The following is a 20,651-nucleotide window of genomic DNA, read 5'->3' on the forward strand; positions in this document are numbered from 1 at the left end:
TTGAAAAAGAAAAAAAAAAGAAGAAGATAACGACTGCAGCGACATCCGGCTTATTAAAGAACCAGGTCTCTATCATCGGACGGTCGTTGTTGAATTGACCAACGTGGTACCTCCACCATTTCTGTCACTCGTTGAGAGTTTTTGCTCGCGGCAGGAGCACAGAGGAGAGAAGTTCGAGGATATACGAATAATAAAATTAGAGACAATCGAGTAATCGAGAGGGCGCAGTGCGGTTCAATGCTGCCTGGTGTCGGCGTGGCTCCTGCATTTTCCGCCGTCCGAACGTCGTTGCCCGTGTAATAGTATATTTCAATCGTTACGTCTCGTCGTCGTGCTTATCAACGAGGGAAGGAAGAACGTCATTATTATTATTATTAATATTATTATTATTATTATTATTTAATATCATTATTATTATTATTATTATTATTATTATTATTATTATTATTACTTCAAATTCTTTTCACGGATTGAAGAAAATTCGAGTGGGGCCTAACGTGAAACACGGTCGGTGCGCGAAAAAGAAAAAAAAAAAAAAAAAAAAAAAAAAAAAAGAAAAGAAAAAAGAAAGAAAGGAAAAGAAAAAAGAAAAACGTGCGACGAGTGAAACCTACGAATGCATCTTTGACGCTAAGTCATCGATAAATCCGAGTGCTTGTTGTGCCTTTTCTGTGCCTTCTTGGCACGTGTCCCCCCCTTCTCTCATTCTCTTCTCTCCTCCTACGTCTCTGTCCTTTTCTCTCTCTCTCTCTCTCTCTCTCTCTCTCTCTCTCTCTCTCTCTCTCTCTCTCTCTCTCTCTCCTTTTCTCCTCGTCGATTCGACTGAGATAAAACGTCGAACGAGGAGACACCTAATTATTTATAATTCCTTTCTCTCTCTCTCTCTCTCTCTCTCTCTCTCTCTCTTTTTACTTATCAATTTTTCCCTACATTAGTTCGATCGAACTATATCCCTTTTTCTGTTTGTTTTTTTTTTGCGCGTTCGTTCGTTCCTTCGTTCGTTCGTTCGGTCGTTCGTTCCTTCGTTTGTTTGTTTGTTTGTTAATTTTTTTTTTTTTATTAAATTATAATCTTCTCAATTTCCACTGGACGAAAAAGACAGGAAGGAAAGAAGATGAGCAAGACGTGCGCTCGTTGTGAGAAAACGGTTTATCCGATTGAGGAGCTCAAGTGTCTCGATAAGGTATGTCAAGATATATATATATATATATATATATATACACACACACTTTTTATTTCTCTTTTCTTTTCTTTTCTTTTCTTTTTCTTTCTTTCTTTTCTTCATTCTGATTCGCGTTCCCTTACTTCATTTTGATGAAATGGAAAATAGCGGTTCCTATCTACCTTCCTTTCTTTTCCTTTCCTTTCGTTCTTTCTTTCTTTCTTTCTTTCTTTCTTTCTTTCATCGTCTCTCGCCTTTCTCTCTACCTTCTTTCCTCTCCTTTCTCTCGGCCTCACTTGGTCTCACTCCCTCTCACTTTATTGCTCTCGGTTTCGTGAGTCTCTTCGAGAGCGCGCGCGGCGACTTGAGAATTCATTTCGCGACGTATCGCAAGGACGTGCGTTGTTCTCAATTTTCTCTCTTTCTTTCTCTCTCTCTCTTTTGTTCTCTCTCTCTCTCTCTCTCTCTCTCTCTCTCTCTCTCTCTTTGAGATAAGATGTTTAGTGATCTGAGAGAGAAAGAGAGAGAGAGAGAGAGAAAAGTGAAGGTTTGATGAATGGATAATTAAATGGTTGATTGGGAGGGAGGAAGGGAGGGAGGTAGGGATAATAGAAGAGGATTAGATATTGGAATATCTAAAAAATACAATTTTCCAAGTTTTACATTATAAAAAGGAAAACTCGCGTATCACGAGGTAACTTTCTTCGTCATTTATATCTACATATATATGTATTTTATGTAAGATACATATGTTCATACGTATTTCTATCATTAACGAGTACCGTGCGTTTAATTTATCATGAAAAGTTTATAATGCGTATTATTTATTTCTAATTTTTAAATGTTATCTTTTATTTGTAATTATTAATTAAAATGAAAAATGTTAATATTGTTATGACAATATATACGATTATTTTCTTAGAGGTTAGATTTACGTTTCTTTAAACGAAATGCATTCGGTTTTTTTTTTTTTTTTTTTTGATGCCGTCAGCGCGCCAACAAAATCACATTTCAACGTTTTAATTTGCTTAATTTGCAAACACGCATACATATACAAACGCATACACGTCAAATCATTCAATTTGGTAATATTTACGATTGAATTGATTCGAAATTAATAATACAATGTATATCATCAAAATTAATCTTATATGATAAAAAAGAAATATATATATATATATATATATATATATATATATATTATATAAGTTTTCAAAAAACTATTAACTCTTTGTTTTGTTCGATATTCTTACATGTGTTTACGATAGTCTTACGTAATGAAATCCATTTCGTTCTGATTTGTTTTTTCTTTTTCTTTTTGTTATTTTCTTTTTTTTTTTGTCCATCATCGTTTCTCTCTTCTTTACTGAAAGATAACGCAGAGAGATAAGTAAAGTCAAGAGTCAAATAAATTGCTGCTACGTCGATAATTTCCTTTTTCTTTTTTGTTTTTTCTTTCTCTTTAGTTTTCTTTTAATTTAAAAAAAAATTGTTTTCTATTTATCTCTTATTTTTATTTTATTTTTATTTTATTTTTAATTTTATTTATTTATTTATTTATTTTCTTTCTTTTTTTTTAATGTGTTGTCCAAGAAAATCTTTCGTGTGCGACGAATCGTGAATCGTTGTTTGATCCTTGCAGAATCACAGAGTTTCGATTACCATTGAAATTCGATCGTACGTTGACGTAAATCGTACGTCTTTCACCGGATGTCTTCGACACCGTAGTGCCAGTGAATGGCATTAGAACTAACCGGAATTTTTCTCTTTTTTCTTTTCTTTTTTTCTTTTCCTTCCTTTTCTTTTCTTCTCCTCTTTCTTGACAAGATAATTATTGATCAGCAACTATTTCTTATCGTTAATTATAATTATATACATATAATATATTGTATATATTATATTATATTATTTATAAAAATATATATATATAAATTATTATATAAAATTATATAAATATATAATACAACAGAAAAAAAAAAATATATATATATATATATATAAAGTAATAATTAAATTATATATTACAGTATATTTAATGTTAATATGCATTATTGTTATAATATTATAATAATACGTGTGTAACATTAATCGGAAAGACTAATGATTGAAAATTGCGCGGGAAATTTAAATCCTATATAAATATATTCTATCAGAAATCATTAAAGTTAGAATTACACGATAATTATAATATTTATAGAAAATTGATTTTCTACATTTTCATATCGTTTATATCTTAGGTTCTTATTTGCTGACAATTTGAACCCATTGAATTCAAGAAGTTCTAATGAAAAATAATCCTTTTTAAAAATAGAACAACGAAAGAAGCGGAGAAAAAAGAATAACATTCGAATTAAAAATAAATTTTTTATGTTTATATATATATATATATATATATATAATATGCGTGATATGTGTGTGTATGTATTCGGAGTACAAAAGTGTATCGTTCGAAAACATTCTAATTTTATTCTTACCCGTCAATTGATTTATCAATTTGAAAGTGCGCAACCCGCATATAGAGGAAAGAAACGGTATTCTAATTAATTTACGTCCTTCCATTAATAGTTGAAACTATTACTCGTTTAATCATCCATCTTTCTTTCTCTCTCTCTTTTTTCTCTCTCTATCTATCTATCTATATGTCTTACTTTATTTTCAAAGACCTCAAAATTACCGTTGTGTCCGTTCAACGGACTATGCGAGTCATTCTGCGATATAGAAAGTTGGTTCGTTCTATTATATCTCATAAATCCTACGAAAAACTAATTTCTTTCCACTTCTTTGAGGAAATTATCAAAGAAATAATACATTTTTATCTTTTAATTAATAATAATTATAAATAAAACCTATTGAGATAAGTACGATAAGATATATTGAACGATGCCATTTTTAAAAAGGAACATTCACGCATGCGTGTAGAATCAACGACGACGAAGGCGCCATCTACTTCGAATTCTCCCGCGAAAATAAATGAAAATACGTAAGACATATATATTTTTGGAATCAAAATGACAGAATTATCGCGGATTAAAGAATACGGGGGTTGGAGTAGAGATTAAAAATTCTAATTCGTTTTTATTCTCGAATAAATTTTAAGTAAAAACGCGCGATGATTGATAAGAGAGGATGTCATTTTTGAAAAGGGTTGAGAAATACGCGCGTTCAGGATGCAACGACATCTACTTCGTGTACGCACGTAAAAATATATAAATAAGAATACATAAATCGTTTATCTGGAATATGAACGACATTTATTCCGCGTGCGAATACTGTCAAAGATTGTTTTGAAAAATGTTTTTATATAATTTTAACAATAACGGTACAAATGGTATACCGTTCGAATGACTCGTAAATTTAAACGAGAGCTCGAACGCGATTCGTCATTCGATTTAATACACTATTTAACTGACGCGCCATCTTGTCGACGTTTAAATGCGATTATCGGAGCGTTAAAAAGATCTCTTTGTAACGAGTAATAAAAGAAGGGAAGGAGAAATTAGAGATATAGAAAAAGTAAAGGAATAAGTTTTTTAATTTTTTTATTTGCCGTATGTGTGTGTTTGTTTTGTTTTCCTTTTTTTTTTTTGATTTTGTTCTCGTTTCTTTCTTTTTTTTTTTTTCCTTTTTCTTTTCGAAGGCGGCAAATTTAAAATTTGCAAACAGTGTGTCTACTATTAGCAAACGAACGATCTTGAATAGGTACGAATTGGCACGAGTTACCACCGACCGACCGGGGCTTGTGTTGTTGCGTGGGTTTGGCATACGATTACAACAGGTGGGAGTTGATCCCAACCTGTTGCTTGTTCTCCTCTAACACTGAGAGAATCTCCGATCCAAGACATTTCGTTATCCTCATTGCCCTTTCTTCTCGTGTTTAGCATGATTTTATTTATTTTTCTATCTTTTTTTATTTCCTTTCCTTTCGCAAATCGATATGTTATTGAGACATTAAAATCAAATTTCGATACCAAATCGTACGACAAGTCGTATTTTCTAATTTACTAAATTTGTTATTCTATTGAAAGAGAAACGCTATGGTGCATTAAATTAATTTGATAAGATTTATATTTTTATGACGACATTTTTATTATATTTTATTTCATTTCAATTTTTTTAATCTCAATAAGATTAGGATATTTAAAAGCAAATTTCGCGCCAAATTGCAGATTAGAAATCGATTATATTTGCTAATTGATGAAACTCGTTGTTATCTAGAAATATCAACATAAAGAAACTCTAAATTATGCTGATTAATTCGACACCTTAATTCTATTCCTGAAGAAAAAAAAAAAAGGAAAAAGAAGAAAAGAAAAAGACACGTTTGCCAATTGACAAACGTGACACTTTAACGTAATAAATCGTTAGAGGAAAGGATCTACACAAGGATTTCTAATTTTCACTGGTCAATTTTCTCTATCTTTCTTTATCCCTAAACCCCTCTCTCTCTCTCTCTCTCTCTCTCCTTCTCTTTCTCACTACTGTTGTTAAATACTTGTTAAATTCCTCAGATTTCGACAATAATTACATAAAAAGATCGTTGTTTCGTAACAACGATCCAAGTCTCGTGAGAAGATCTCTCTCCTCATGAGTAAATAAATGGCAGGAAGCTCGTCTATTCGGAAAGTTTTTTAATTAACATCTTTCAACCTAAACTTACGACTTAGACTTAGACATACGTACATACGTATTCACTTACTTACTCATTTATTTATTATGTATTATGTACGAGCAAAATCGTGATGTATTTAAAAAAAAAAAAAAAAAAAAGATGTCTTTTGATATTTTATTTCTTTTCTTTCTCTCTCTCTCTCTCTCTCTCTCTTTCTCTCTTACTTTTTTTCATTCTCGTATGTTCTGTTTTCGTGACAAAAATGGTCAGACTACATTTTCGTGGTCGGAGAAGCATGTCCAGTGAGAATCATCGGTCTTAGTCATCATCCTATCGTTCAGAAATTATCATCGTACCGGAGAAAACGACGTCATTATAATTTCAAATCGCTGCCTAGATCGAGACTATTCTTCGTGGAAAATTCTAAACGATTTTCCTTGCATGTTAAAAGATGGAAAAAGAGAAAGAGAAAGAGAAAGAGAAGGAGAAAGAGAAAGACGTTCTCGACCTTCTAATAGCAATTAACAACTTGGAGGTTGAAAGTCGATCCGTGACCTTGAATAAAAAGAGACAGATGGATAGATACAAGTGGATAGCTTTAAATCAATCCTTATCTCGATCTCTCGATCCTCCTTCATGACGTTTATGACGTTTATCTCGTAACATTTAATGATCGATCTATCGTTCCTTTCCTTTTCTCTTATTATTATTTTTTTCTATTTTTTTTTGTTTCTTTTTTTTTTTCTTCTTCTTTTCTTCTTACTCTCCTTTTAAGCAATATTCTCAGGCACGAGACAAATCATCAACGAAGTTGTTTGACAATGAGAGTACGAGTTTAACCAGAATAGTACGTTCTACTTTCTGTTTCAGATATGGCATAAGCAGTGCTTCAAGTGTCAGGGCTGCGGTATGACCTTGAACATGCGAACTTACAAAGGCTTCAACAAACAGCCATACTGCGAGGCGTAAGTTAATACATTTCTAATTCCAATATTTTTTTCTTTTTTTTCTCTTCTTTTCTTTTCCTTTTCTTTTTTTCTTTTTTTCTTTTTTTTTTTTGATTTTTGATTTTTGATTTTTGTATGATAAAGCCATGAGTTATATACAATCGTAATTTCTACAAGTCCGTTTGAAATCTCGCTAAATGGGGAGGGGGGGAGGGAAAAAATACAAACGTAACGATCGTATTTGTCGTATTTTTTTTTCAAAGAAACAAATATCTTTGATAATTTGATCTAACGACCCACGTAATCTCTTATCTCTTTACAATGTAATTTCTAAATTACGACATTCGTAAAACACGAATTAGATTTTATATTATTTGTGTCTTTTTACTTCGAATAATCGAAGTTTCTTTGAATCGGTGCTTGGGCAAAAATTTCCTAAGTGATTTTAATATCCTTTCGAGAACGTTTAATTTTATAACTATAAATTTTTAAACTTGTAGTTTTACAATTTGAAAGAAAAAAAGAAAGAAAGGAAGAAAGAAAATTGGCCCAAGTAGTCTTGAAAAATAGTAATTGATTTTTTAAAATTATCTAGGGACTTTTAGCTCATCTTGCATAAAAGATATTGTTAATTAATGAAGTAAAAAAATTAAATAAATAAAATACAATAAGATGAATTGTTTTCTCTCTCTCTCTCTCTCTCTCTCTTTCTCTTTCTCGTGCAATCGCGTATAGGAGATATGATTCTCAACGATTTGTAAGCATAGAGTAGAAAGAAAGATGGCGTCGAGGGCAGAATGAAATTGACTTCGCGTTAGGGTTAATTTCGTGCGCTCGACGAAAATTAATCGGCTCCGTTAAGCGTGTATAAGCTGAACGGACGGGAGCTCCGAGGGGAGAGCCGTAAAGTCTCATAGCGCTCTCCTGTGATAAGCTCCCAACACATGCTGTTTTTATCTTCTCTCATGCTCGTTCGCTCGCTCTAAAAATGGCTTCTTCTTCGGAGATACGCGAATGTACAAGCTAAATATAGACTCCTGAAGAGAAGAAGAAGCTACCCAAAGTGGATAACGTGTCTAAATTAATCATCTAAAAAAAATTGTATTTCTTTTTCTTTTCGGAGTTTTTTCTTTTTTTTTTTTTACGAAAAGGTATATATATATATATATATATATATATACGCATAAAAGATAAAAAACATTAATTATCAAAATTCATTTTTGATCCTATGAAGAAAAGAAAAAAGAAATTATCGCATTTGATTCATTGTGCATCAATTTTATGTCATTGATTACGTTGAATGGTAATAAGAGATTACGTTGGTTAATACAGGGTGAGTCGAATGTTTCTTTAGATGATTCGAAAAATTGATTAATCCTTCTCGAGACTCTTTAGTTAATCTTACGATCTAAAAAAAAAAAAAAAAAAAAAAAAAAGGAGAAAAAAGAAGAAAAAGGAAATGGAAAAGAAAATATAGTTAATATTAAAACGTCACGCGAAGAGTGTAATTGATATTTACAATTGAAATAGGAACCTTTCGTCTAATCCATGGATTTTACTTCGTGATATTTTTAAATTATTCCTAAAAAAAAAGAAAAAAAATATATAATGCGTATCACAACGTACTCGGATGTAGAGAATGGTCATAGATTGTCGGCCATCTCTACTCACGTCTATTGGATTTCGTTTGGTGAAATGATCGACGGTAATTCGATTATTCGTCGGTACGACAATTAGAATGGCTTCTTGCTGTGGCTTCTCCTTCATATTTTTTCTCTTCCTCTTTCTCCTCATCTTCATCTTCTTCTTCTTCTTCGTCTTCTTCTTCTTCTTCTTCTTCTGTAGCTCTGTCTCTTCTTTTAAAACTCGATGCAAGCAAGATGCATCTTTCGTTGGATGATTCGACGACAATATTTCCACTGTATACGCGGTCCGATGATGAAATCTTCCTGCTCTCTGCAGATTCGAAGTTATGTTTCTCTCTCTCTCTCTCTCTCTCTCTCTCTCTCTCTCTCTCTCTCTCTCGTTCTCTTCCTTCCTCTCAACGTCCTCCTTTATCGTACATAATTCCTTTCGTAACGACGAGTTATACGGTTGAATTAACATCACAAGTTACTCGATAAGTATAATACGATGAATAAAGTACGACGATGAAGAAAAGATCTATGATAAACGAAGGATATGACAAAGTGAAGTTAGGTATTTATATTAATAACGATAGAGTAAAATAATTCGACTTCTTTTTTTTTTTTTTTTTCTTTTTTATAGTTGAAAATTCCCCGTCCACTGGACTCTTTCTCTTTCTCTCTCGCACGAGGAAAATTCCAATTTTTGGAATTTTCCTCGTGCGCGTTGCAAAATTGAAATTTTACGTCGATAAAAAGGAAAAAAGAAGAAGGAAAAAACAAAAAGAAAAAAAGAAAATTATACCTATGACCGATTCGTAACGCGTTAACAATATAATATTCATCGTGTAATTGTGGATAATTTGTGATTATATTTGTAAAATCAAATCTACAAAGGACGAAGAAATATACGAATGACGGAGTACAATAATTTTCTGATTTTTTTTCCTTCTTTTTCTTTTTCTTCCCTCTTTTTTTCTTTTTTTTTTTTTCTTTTTTATTTGCCTTTTCTCTTTTTCTATTGAATTGTCCTCGTTCACTCGCGACTCCCTCGTGAGAAAAAGAATTCAAATTCCAAATTGTCCTTTCGCTGTTGACGAAATTTTTTACGACGAAAAGAATGAAAGAAAGGAAGAAAGAAAAAAGAAGGAACTGGAAAAAGAAAAGACGAATAAAAAAAAAAAAAGAAAGAAAGAAAAAAACATGATCGATTCATGACAATGCATTAAACAATATAATATTTTCTTCGTGTGTAATTGTGAGATGGTGTTTTAACTCATGCGTGTGTAGAATCGAGTGAACACGCCGAATGAGCGAGACGGGGAACACGTGTGAGTCGTGAAACTCATTCATTCGTCTGGTCATCCCTTCTTCTTTTTCTCAATTCCCTCTCTTCATCTTCCTCCTCTTCCTCCTCCTCCTTTTTCTCCTCATCTTTCAGTTTGCTCTCTCTCTCTTTCTCTCTCTCTTTCTCTCTCTCTCTCTCTTTGTTTTCTCTTTTTAATTAACAATCTCGTATTAACGTTATGATAAAAAGAAAAAGAGAAAAAAAATTAACGAAACAATTTTCTCTATTATTATCTCTTCTCTTTTTCTTTTTTTCATTTTTTTCTTTTACTTTTCTTAATTTTCCTTTCTTTCTTTCTTTCTTTCTTTATTTATTTATTTTTTTTTTTTTTTGATCTTTTCCTTCCTCTTACAACACGATTTTTTTTTTATATAAGGTGTCACGATTTCATTCGCCGTCATTGGAATTTTTGCGAATTTACATTGGTAGTGACGTCATTGCCGGAGGAATCATCATCCGTATACATACCTCGGAGTGACTCATACGAGAACGTTCGCCTCCTCCTTTTCTCGTATTGGGATGAGAGACGTTGATGGAAAGGGAGTAAAAGAAGGACAGAGAAAAATGATACTAAACATAAGTATCTTTATGCTGTGGCATTAGAGAGAAAGAGAGAGAGAGAGAGAAAGGGAGAGAGAGTGAGAGAGAGAGAGAGAGAATAAAAAAAGAAAACTAATAAAAAAGTAAAAAAGAAAAAAAAGAGAGAAACAAAAAGAAGAACGGAAAAGAAAAAGGAAAATAATAATAATAATAATAATAATAATAATAATAATAATAATTTATATACACCAAAGAACAAATTCGAAAGTTTTGTTAAGGTGGGGGTGGGAGGAGAAGGAGATGGGAAGAAAAATGAAAGAAAGAAAGAAAGCAAGAAAGATTACATTGTTTCAATTATCGTGAAGAAAATCTCTCGCGTTCGCATTTTATCAATAAATAAAATTTATCATGTACAAATAGCATATGTGCTTTTGTATTTATAATATTAGATCAGATGATGATGAGAAAATAAGATAAGAGGAGCACGTAAGAGTTGATTTTTCTTTTCTTATCTTTTTGCTGCACTTTTCTTTCATTCTCCCTCTTCTTTCTCTTTCTCCCCTCTCTTCTTCCTCCCCCACCCCTTCCCCGCGAATAATAATACATAGACGCGAAGTATAACAATTGCATATTCTATTTCGATCTCGATATTATAGCAACAACAATTCCACGTATGGTTAATCAAAAAGAAATCGCGTTCTCACGAGTCGGTTGGCCTCTTATCTCTACAATGTATATACATACTTAAATACACCGCTCTCAATATAAATCAAACGTAATGTAGTTAGTTTCGCGGTGGTAATTATACTTGCGCAGTCGTGTTAAAGTAGGGGCGGGATGTGGTAAAAGAAAATTAAGAAGATAAGAAAAAAAGAAAGAGAAAAAAATATTAAAAGTAAAAGAAAAGAAAAGAAAAGAAAAGAAAAGAAAAGAAAAGAAAAGAAAAGAAATGAAATGGCGCGAGATACGAATATATAAGACAAGACTCTCATGTGTAACGTGTAGCTCCGTGTAAATATAATCCGCTTGAGAAAGAAAGGAATAAAAAAAAAAAGAAGAAGAAGAAGAAATAGAGAAAGAGGGATGGAGTGAGGGAGTGAGTGAGTGTGTGAGAGTGAGTGAGGGAGTGAGTGAGTGAATAACTAAGATACAGAAAGAGATAGATAGATAGAAAGAGAGAGAGAGAGAGAGAGAGAGAGAGAGAGAGAAAGAGAGAGAGAGAGTGAGAGAGAGAGAGAGAGAAAGGAGAAGAAGCAGGAAACATCGCCGTCTGTACTGTTACGGAGCGCGGTGCGTAGTTTCAACTCGAAGCAATTTAACAGCTAGTCATAAAAAGAAGGGGGTGGGGTGTGGTGTGTTGTGGTGTGGTGTGGTGTAGTGTAATATAATGTGGTGGGGTGGGGTGGTATGAGGGAGTGCTCAGCGTAGCGTGACTCTTGTCTGCATGGCTATGGCAAACCGACCTTGTCCCACAATGCAGCATCGCCAAACCCAACGCATAAAACGTGCTTACGAGTCTTATCCGTGAACCTCGTACGGGATGCGTTTATGATAATAATTATTAATAGATACTAACATAGCCCTCTTTCGCCTCTTTGATAATATTATTGCTCGATATGTTTATCGTACATTTTTATTGATCTTTATTTATCCTTACAATACGTTAGGCGGCACGATCGTGATCGAGTTTGATCGTTATTGTAATGATCGAGCGAATTTAAATACCATCCGAAAAATTCATTTAATTTGCAATATCGATTGGAAAATTGTTGTTATTGAGAACATTTTCTTTTATTTTCTTTTTTTTTTTTTTCTTTTCCTTCTTTCCTCTTTCCTCCTTTCTTCTTCCTTATAATTTTTCTTCTTTCTTTGATTTATGTAACTTCACAGAACTGTTAGTTTTCATTTATTTGGTTGTTTATTTATTTATTTATATATTTTTTTTCCTCGCCTACGAGATTAAACCATTAATTGTGCAGTAAAGTTTCATAATTGGTCCATTGTATTGTGGGAAGCTGTATCAAAGATCAAAGAACTTTCGTTTTATCTTTCTAATATTAGATTAAGATTCGAACATTTTCGTATATCTTTCATTCTTATATATCAATTTACGTATCATCGAAGAGGAAGAAAGTAAAATAAAATTTGTTTTACGAATTCGATTGTGGATATATATATATATACATACGTACACACATACATCGCTCTACATCCACATTTACATCACACTTTCTTCTTAAGAATCAAAAGAATGCGAACGGTTTCGTTTCTCTAAGGCTTCCGTCCTCACACGATTGACATGTGTATATATATATGTGTGTATATATATATGTATGTATATATATATATATATATATATATATATATATTCGTTATATACTTATATATATATATATATATATATATATATATATTCGTTATATACTAGTTGTACTCGTGCTCTCCCTGAAGCCTGTTCTAAACTTAACGCTCTACTGGAATCTAATACCTCTGACCCCAACAACAAATCCATTCCAGGCTTGTACTATGTTACTCTGTTCAACATCGAGGAAGTGTAGCCACTTTTGAATTACCAATTTCTTTTTCATCGCCACTTTTTTACATTTTACTTTACGTGATATAACAGTTCAATTGTGATCAATCTTATGTACAAGAAGAAAATAAAAACAAACGTGTAAATAAAATAAGTTAATTAACAAAAGAGGATAATAATTGCACTGAAAGAAAAAAGAAAAAGAAAAAGAAAAATGGTACAATTGTATATATATATATATATATATATATGGTAAAATTGTAATTCGACTATAATTTATGTACTTTTTTTTTTCTTTTTTACTATATAGTACAACAATAATAGAACGACATTTGTACTATGTACAAATTTAGTAAAACTAAAATTGTAATATGTAATTTTACTACAACCTTTATATATATTTATATATATATATATTTTCTTTTTTACTACAATTGTCTCCTCGATAAATATTATTATTATTATTATTATTATTATTATTATTATTATTATTATTATTATTGTTATTATTATTTTTTTTTCTTTTTTGAATTGATCATTTACAATGCTTTTATATAATATTTTTTATAATATAATATAATATAATATAATATAATATAATATAATAAAATAATATAAAAACAAAATGATAACGCGTTCGATTTATTGAGAAAATTAAGTCGTCCCTCTTTCTCTCTCTCTCTCTCTACTTACCTATCTCTTTGGAAGTATCGAAAGACAAGAAGAGGAACGAAAATGCATACCTAATTATTCGATGCAATTGCGTAACATACGTTCATGATTACTGGGTATGGCACAGTGAGAGCTACGGACACCGTATATGGAAAACTCGTGACACAAATCTCGATTACGAGTTGTACGACGAACTTACCTTACCCTACCTAACACACATAGATTCGTACATATGTTCATACATACAGATTAGTTTCTATCTATCTATTTATCTATCTATCTATCTGTCTGTCTGTCTATCTATCTATCTATCTATCTATCTATTTATCTATCTATCTATCTATCTATCTATCTATCTATCTATGTATCTATCTATCTATCTATCTATCTATCTCTCTCTTTCTCTATAATATATATATATATATATATATATATATATATATATATATATATACATAATTACTTGGAAAGCTTATGCATATACATTTCAATGGAACTCTTAGGAGATCATTTCATCTCATCTCATCTCATTTCATTTCATTTAACATCATTTCATTTTATCTTAGTTCGTCCTACTCGTCATACAGAATTTCACAATACGAAGATCTCCCTTTATTTTTTCTCCCTTATATTTCGGTCGTTCGAAAAGCGTTACGATTTCTCCGGAGAAAATTATCGACTCGCATTGCGGAGGATGGACTCTCAAGATAAGAAAGACGTCGTTGACCTCTTGTCATCGTCCTTCTTTCGCTTTAACGTCTACAAATTTCTTTATTTTTTTTCTTTCTTTTTCTTTTTTTGTTCTTTTTCCCCTTTCTCTTTTCTTTTTCTTTCTTTCTTTCTATCTTTCTTTTTTTTTTCTTTTTTTTTTTTTTTCATCGTTATTAAACGATCAATTTTTTTTAAATGCTTCACACGGTAAAAATATTCCAGAGAAATTTGTTTCTTTTTGCGGTAGATCGGAGGGGAAGAATTTTTTTTCTTGAAAAAGAAAAGAAAAGAAAAAAAATAAATAAATAAATAAAAATGATAAATTATTTGTGCAAATGGTTATACGTAATGCATGTTTAAATATTTGTCTCGCTTAAGAGATAAATTTTATACTCTTCTCGAAAATGTTCTCTCCCATCCTCGAGTTTCAAAGTTGCTAAACGATAGACGTTTAAACTGTACGTGACTTTATCTTCTCTTTTACATTGTTAGTCGGAGCTCGAAAGCGTGTCCCTGTTATTGTTCTTCGATCTCTTTTCATATCATAATCCATGTCGTGTATGAAGTACGTGCGTGAAATTACGAGAACGTTTTAATAATCGCAATAGATATCTTTCGTGACATGTGATACCTGTCAAAATCAGCTGATCTGAGTGTGGCTTCATTAATGAATATGAACGTACAGACATTCGTACAGTCTCATTGTTAGTCCAATCGTAATTGAACAATTTTAAAAAACATTTTTTTTTCCTTTTATTATTGTTATTATTATCATCATCATCATTATAATACATCATTTTTCAATAATAATAATTATTACTTATTAATAATAGTTAATATTTTAAATATTTATTGATGAACAATATATTAATAACAATGAACAATTATTAACATATTAATTATAAATAATTATAATTATTATCATTTATTAATTAAACAATATATTAATAATAATAATAATTATTATTATTCTTATCGTTGTCATTATAATATATTATTTCTTAATTATTATGATTATGATTAACATTATAATACATCGATTTTATTATTATTATTATTATTATTATTATTATTATTCATTTATTTATTTATTTATTTAAAAAATTTTTTATACGTAGACACATACCAAAAGCAAAGGCAACGACGATGGCGGAAACACCAGAATTAAAACGCATCGCGGAGAATACAAAAATTCAAAGCAACGTTAAGTATCATGCAGAGTTCGAAAAGGCAAAGGGAAAGTTCACGCAAGTTGCGGATGATCCAGAGACGCTGAGAATCAAGCAGAACAGCAAGATAATTTCAAACGTTGCTTACCATGGTGAACTTCAGAAGAAGGCGATTATGGAACAGAAAAGGACCATGACCGGAGAAAATGGCGAACAAATCGGTCAGTTATCAATTCATCTATATTACAATCTATTTAACAAATATTTATTAAGTAAAACAAACGAATTGACAATATTTATAATATACCTGTCATACAATCTTTCGCATTTTTTCTAATTATTATAAATACTTTTGAAAAATGTTGATAGTTAATATACGTGACGAATAGAAATGAAATTTCCCATTAAATAATTTGAATTTCAAATATTTAAAAAAGAAAAGAAATTAAATAATTCCCAATGCGTGACCTTCAACAAATAGAATCAAATATTCTAAACGTCAAACGTTTAGAAAAAAAAAAAAAAATTAAATAATTTGAACATTTGAAAAAAAAAAAGGAGAAAAAATTTCACGGCGAAAGACCAAGAAGGATAAATACATAAAATACGTATGCTAATGTGTCCTCGAGTAAATGTTTGCCTAGTTTTGCTTTTTAAACATCCCCACTCTAGCCCAGGCCAACCCCTTTGCCCTAACTCGAGACTTAACCCTCCCCCCCTCTCCCCCGGCCGTCGTGTCACTCTATCCAATTATTTGTCAGCTTTTCGTTGCTTTCTATGCTTTTTAGAGTACGTAGAGTACACGGACGGTACAATCGCACCTGCCTCGAGCAGTTACCTAAATGCGAATCCACCAGTTGCGAGAACGGCAAACTCGCCTGTACAAAGGACACCAGGTAGGATCGCTGATTACGATCCCCTTAGCGAGGCAAGGCCGAGTCCTTATTCCGCCAGGCAAGCCGCGACCACGGTCATTTATACCAGTGACAAAGGTCCAGGTAAGTTTCTCTTCCTTGATCCTGCTTTAATGTATTACTTACATATACTTATACGTATATGTGTTTGTGTGTATGTATATGTATATCTATACGTATATGTATGATGCATTTATGTATATATACGTTCTATCACATTATTCTCCTTTATTTTCTAACGTTTTTGAGTATACGATATACTTAGTTAAATTTAGATGATCTAATTTTTTTCTTCTTTCTTCTGTGATCATTTCTTTTTTTTTTTTTTTAATTTATTTATTATTATTATTTTTTAATTTTTTTTTTTTTTTTTTTTAAATGACGATGTTTATTTAGAAAATAATAATAAGCATTATATCCATCCAAGCAAATGTATATTTTGAGAATTATAAGATATCTAATCGTAGTTTCAAATCGTACAATTAAATTATGAATATTAAAAATTACGAATATTTATTGAAATTACGAATTAATGAAATATTAATAAATATAAAAGGATACCTTTGTATCGTATGTCGCTTCGCGAAATTCAAGTTCTACAATATATTTTCTGAAGGAATATTATAGGGTCTTCAAAATTTATATAAAAATAAAAAGAAATAAAAAGAAATTACAACCTTTGTTTATAATATAATAACGAAGATCAATATCCGTGAAATTTGCACTAATTTCAAATACATATATATATATATATATATATATATATATATATATATTTTTTTTTTCTAAGATTTGTATGAAAATTAGAATGAAAAGAAATTTTTTCTGTTAGACTCCATAGTGATATATGGAGAGAAGAAAAAAAAGAAAAAAGAAAAAAAAAATAATCTCTCATGACTCGGCTCAGTCGTTGCTTCAGAAAATGAACATTTCATTAGACGTTATTATCATCATCATCATCATCATCATCATCATCATCATCATCATCATCATCTCGGTCGTCGTCCTTTGTTACGTTCATATACAACATCTGTCCGACGATCCATCCGGAAGTCCTAAGCGCAACAGCACCTTCGTTATCCAGTTTGAGATTCTTTCTCGTGCTACGTCATCGTTATATTTATTACATTCTTTATAAGCCTCTATTATTTCTTATGTATATGTATATGTATATATATATATATGTATATGTATATGTATATGTATATACATATTGTTCTCTTATTAACAAAGAAATATCATATTGTGCGCAGTGACGAATCCACCTACACGAAAAATTGGCTCCGTTGCGGATATCGACCCGGTGAACGACTATTACGGATCGCTCACGCCTGCGACGAATAACAATCACGTGATACAGCATCAGCAACCACCACCACCACCGCCACCTACCAACGTCGGAGTGAGTTATTATCCTTTACGCGGCAATTTGAACGCTAATTTATATATTTATCTTATCTTGTAAATGTAATAACGTTTTAAAACGCTTATTACAAAATGGATAAAAATGTTATGAAATCGTAATAATTTTTAAGTTGCACACGATTTATTCGTGTGTAAATTTCTTTTTTTATATTTTACTTCATATGTATGTGCACGTATATATATATATATATATATTTTTCTTTTTGTTTCCTCATTTTTATCCGTCAAAAAATTATTATTTAATTTCATTTAATTATTATTTTTTTTTTATTTTTTTTTTTTTTTTAATAAGTATATAAATACAATATAATCGTATTAGAGTATATCATATTATATAATATATAAGACAATTTATATGTACTGTAGTATATATATATATATATTTCGTTATAATATAATTGTATTGATAGAAGTTATACTTAAATAATCTTTCACCATTAATATAATATTATATACGTTAATATAAATATTTATAATTGATAAATCATACATAATATTTTTCAGAGAGTCTACAGAGCGATGTACGATTACGAGGCACAAGATTTGGACGAAGTAAGCTTCTGTGACGGTGACCTGATTGTTAACTGTACAGCCATCGACGAAGGATGGATGACCGGTTTGGTACAACGTACAGGTCGGCACGGTATGCTGCCAGCGAACTATGTCGAGCCGGCGCAAATCTAAGGACCATTTAAATATTTCAACGATGGATCTTCTTAGGCTAGCTGCCATTTAAACCTCTCGTTTGTTTGTTGTCAACGTGCTTGGATTGAAACGTTTCGCGATTGAAGGAAACGCTAGAGTACACTGATGGTGTGCGTGCGTGTGTGAGAGAGAGAGAGAGAGGGAGGGAGAGGGAGAGGAAGAGAGGGGGAGAGAGAGATAGAGAGAGAGAGAGAGAGAGAATATTCTTTTTATTTGCGAGAGAGATCGTCCGTTTATGTCCCACTCTTTATGTACAATGCTCTCCTTGCCGTGTTAGAGAAAAGATAAACAAAATGTCGAACAGGACACCTTAGAGACGTGTGTATATCCTGTTCGAGAGATTGTTTCCTTTCTTTCTTTCTTTCTTTTTTTTCCTTTTTTTTTTATTTTCTATTTTTTACTATTATTTGTTTTTTTTTCTTTTTTTTTTTTTTTTCTTTCTTTTTTCTTTTCGTAATACGAAGAACAAGAAACGAGATAATTCTATTGTCAACGAATACGATGAGAAAAAACGCTTCGTTCGTTTTAGTTTTGTTGACGTCGGTCGTTCTCGTCGTAAGCATTCAGACGTCCTGAACCTTCTTCGTCTTACCATAATGCATCTTTCGTTTCTTTTCTTTTTTCTTTTTTTTTTCTTTTTTTTTCTTTCTCTTTTTTTACCATACCGTTTTTGCACTTTTAATGTATCAAATGTTATCAATATATACATACATACATACATACATACATATATATATATATATATATACTTACATATATATATATATATATATATATATATATATATAGACCTCTAAAATATTAATATTTTATATATATATATATAAAAAATGAGATATAGTAGCGATATATAGTTACGAGTTGGGGACCAAGCATTTTGTAATGAATTACATATATACATGCGAACGAACAAAGGAGTATGCTTGAATTGGATTACAATTTTTTTTTTTGTTTCTTTTTCTTTTTCTTTCTTTCTTTTCGTAATATTCTTAATCGAAATGACGATACTCCTTATATTCGTTCGCTTGACGCTGGCGCAAATGCGATTTTTTACACGATTCAATTCTTTATCTTCCAAAATGTCTTCCTTCTCTTGAATAATAATTCAAGAATGACCAATCAAGAATTCGAAACGTTGCCTTTCGTCGATGAGATACATCACCGTTATTATACACATTCCTTGATCGTGGAAAGATTCTAATGATTTTTTTTTTCTTTTTTTTTTTTTTTTTTTATGGAAATGAAGAGATCAGTGGCGCATTTAATATGCGGGGATTCAAAAGTTCCCACTAAGGGCATTTATGAGGTCAAAAATTTTTCAGCGATGTTAAATATCAATTACTTCTTTTTTTTCTATTTCAAGATCCTTAAAAAAAAAAAAAAAAAAAAAAAGAAAAAAGAAAAAAAAAGAGGAAAAAAGGCTCTAATTATTCTATTAAATTTGTAAAATTACGAGCCTGTTGTTCAAATTAAAGGTCTAATGATTCCAAGAAAAGAAAGTAAATTGCATTTTAAATATCGCTTAGGTATTTTTGACAGTCTCTTATCGATATCATCATATTGTCCACAACCCCATTCCCCATTCTTCGTCTAGGAACTTTTACGGTTCATCCCCGTATACGTAAATCGTACAAAATGATCGTGAAAAGTCACCCTGTGATTCTTGTGCCTTTGTCGCCTTTGTCGCCGTTTTCTATCGATCTATTCCTTTTTTTTTTTTTTTCTTTTTAATCTTTTATTTTTTGTTCTCGTCTTTTTCTTCTTCTTCGTCTTCTTCTTTTTTTTTCTCTCTGAAGAAACACCACGAATGAAAAGAATTTATTTATTGTACCGCTACGTGCCTTATATATAAATATAAATATATATATATATATATATATATATATATATATATATATATATATATATAAATATATACACATATACACACATACGTAGGATGATTTTGAATTTGATCAACTTCGAGAATATTTGATACATATAAATATAAATATTCATATACGTACTATTACATAGCATAATTATTGTTTATATATATATATATATATATATATATATATATATATATATATATAAATGAATATATAAAGAGAGAAAATTTGTCATATATATTTTATACGATCGAACAAACGTTAAAAAGAGAACAACAAACATGTTAGTTTTTATAATTATTATTATAGCTTAGCGAAAAAAAAAAAAGAAAAAGATGTAATTCGCTTTTAAAAACAGGAAAAAGATAATAATCGTTAAAAATGTTATTACTGATTCTTCATTCTCTTTTTTTTTTTTTT

At 30.8% G+C, this 20,651-nt stretch overlaps 1 protein-coding gene across 3 annotated transcripts; it reads left to right on the forward strand.

Moving 5' to 3' along the window:
- The first annotated feature begins 57 nt into the window (after window positions 1-57).
- LOC124422668 (LIM and SH3 domain protein Lasp) lies at window positions 58-19,880 on the forward strand. 3 transcript variants are annotated; one of them, XM_046959451.1, is made up of 7 exons: window positions 58-358; window positions 1,103-1,183; window positions 6,642-6,736; window positions 15,266-15,537; window positions 16,105-16,314; window positions 17,484-17,632; window positions 18,160-19,880. In XM_046959451.1, exons 2-7 carry the CDS (start codon window positions 1,115-1,117, stop codon window positions 18,337-18,339), a joined length of 975 nt encoding a protein of 324 aa, XP_046815407.1. In that variant the 5' UTR covers window positions 58-358; window positions 1,103-1,114; the 3' UTR covers window positions 18,340-19,880. The 3 variants fall into 3 exon arrangements, with proteins under 3 accessions (XP_046815407.1, XP_046815409.1, XP_046815410.1); XM_046959453.1 differs by having other exon boundaries at window positions 58-296; XM_046959454.1 differs by lacking the exons at window positions 58-358; window positions 1,103-1,183 and adding an exon at window positions 1,209-1,856.
- Window positions 19,881-20,651: the final 771 nt, after the last annotated feature.

The sequence above is a fragment of the Vespa crabro genome, chromosome 3 (genome assembly GCF_910589235.1).
Source record: "Vespa crabro chromosome 3, iyVesCrab1.2, whole genome shotgun sequence".
NCBI classification, from domain to species: domain Eukaryota; kingdom Metazoa; phylum Arthropoda; class Insecta; order Hymenoptera; family Vespidae; genus Vespa; species Vespa crabro.

Excerpts from the sequence above, each read along its gene's own strand:
- LOC124422668 (XM_046959451.1), top strand. The coding sequence starts at position 1,115 with ATGAGCAAGACGTGCGCTCGTTGTGAGAAAACGGTTTATCCGATTGAG. Across the intron at positions 15,538-16,104 it reads AGAAAATGGCGAACAAATCG|AGTACGTAGAGTACACGGAC; the intron begins GTCAGTTATCAA and ends TATGCTTTTTAG. Across the intron at positions 16,315-17,483 it reads TACCAGTGACAAAGGTCCAG|TGACGAATCCACCTACACGA; the intron begins GTAAGTTTCTCT and ends TATTGTGCGCAG.